General features: G+C 45.6%; 1 protein-coding gene across 1 annotated transcript in view; it reads left to right on the top strand.

The window, feature by feature from the left end:
• Nucleotides 1-371, top strand: part of DFFB (DNA fragmentation factor, 40kDa, beta polypeptide (caspase-activated DNase)) — a gene marked incomplete at its 5' end in the record, with an annotated part of 1,304 nt that extends 933 nt beyond the window's left edge. The window contains one exon of the mRNA XM_010191826.1: nt 155-371. Coding sequence (XP_010190128.1) covers nt 155-371 — 217 coding nt within the window. The remainder of the gene's footprint in view (nt 1-154) is intronic.
• Between the last annotated feature and the right edge of the window lie 1,146 nt (nt 372-1,517).

A 1,517-nucleotide genomic window follows, 5' to 3' on the forward strand; every position in this document is an offset into this window, starting at 1 on the left:
TCAAATTTTACGTGCGGGGGGGGGGGGGGGGAATAAATCATAAACGTAGTTATGGTGAAAGGATTCAAATTCTGCCTGGCTGAGGAAGGTGGAGAGCTGATTGCTAGGAAAAAGCTCTTGATGGCAATGTTGTTTTCTCTTTTGTGCACGGAAGAATAGAGAAGAAACGTGCTGTTGTCCCCGAACTGGCAGAAGCTGTCAAAACACGAGACGGAAGAGAAGTGAACTGGGAATACTTCTATCAGCTGCTGTTTACCGTGGATAATTTAAAACTCGTACACATTGCTTGCCATAAGAAAACCACTCATCACCTCAGCTGTGACAAAACGAAAATCTACAGGAAAAGGAAGCAAAACCACAAGATTTTGTAGTGTTCTCCCTGGGAGCGACTTTGGCTTTTCTCAGAGTCTTTTCGCGTGGTATCGTTTTTACGTAGCTCTGGTTTCTTACACAAAAACTTATTTAGGAGTCCCTGGCAAGAGAGACTTGCTGAGTAATTCAACTGCGGTCCCACAAGGCTTACATTCAAATCGTGCCACATTCAAATCGTGCCACATTCAAATCGTGCCACATTCAAATCGTGCCACATTCAAATCGTGCCACATTCTCCTCTCCTGCCTTCTTAGCTCACACCATGTCAAGCAGATAAACCCCAGTGTGACACAGCCAGAACCAACACTGGTTATGCCCTGCGCTCTTCCTTGGCGTGACAAACGTAGGCCCAAAATTACAGCACACAGAAATGGCTCTTGGACAAAACACTCCTTAAAAATTCACGAGAGGACCTGTAGGCTCACAGCTCTCTGAGCATTGAGCCAAACAAAGGATACTTCAGGGTCATTACTTTCCTCTGAGCCTTTCCAAATACACAACCACTGCATTTCAGATACTCCAGATGTGCCAAAGGGTGACTCGGTGACAGCACTACCCCCTTTCCAGGCCAAACACCCCCAGACCGCACCATTTGTGGCTGCTCTGGACGTGCATCTCCCAAAAGGAAGAGGCTTTACCACCTTTCTCATCTTTCCCATTGGTTTCCCCCTCCTCTCAAACAGTTTCTGCCTTCTTAGCTTGAGTTTACTTGCAGCAACGCAAGCAGTGCTGCTGTATGATAATCAGGTTTACCTGCTGCTTCAGAGACTATTGCCTTTGTGAAGCACTTCCTACCTCAGGAAACAAAACGCAAATAGACCAATTTTTACTTGAATCTTTTTTTATCAGCTGATAGCAACTGTACTTTCAGGGATGCCATGAATTTTTGGTTGTTAAATAAATAGCCACAGCCTTTCTGTGTGTGTATGTGTATGCAGAGGTGCAGGTGTGTGATGTAAAACAGCACAGCCAATACAGACTGGAAAGAGTCTGCAGAGGGAAATGTGTTGGTGAACGCAGGTACACACTGCTGTGTAAATAACATCACTCATCTCCAGGGAAGAGCTCAGTTTTCCCTGTATCATTGCTCCTTACCCAGGTAATTCACAATGTTTGGTCACAATAACCCCATGGACGCTGCAGGC

The sequence above is a fragment of the Mesitornis unicolor genome, unplaced genomic scaffold (genome assembly GCF_000695765.1).
Source record: "Mesitornis unicolor isolate BGI_N332 unplaced genomic scaffold, ASM69576v1 scaffold12059, whole genome shotgun sequence".
Classification (NCBI taxonomy): Eukaryota; Metazoa; Chordata; class Aves; order Mesitornithiformes; family Mesitornithidae; genus Mesitornis; species Mesitornis unicolor.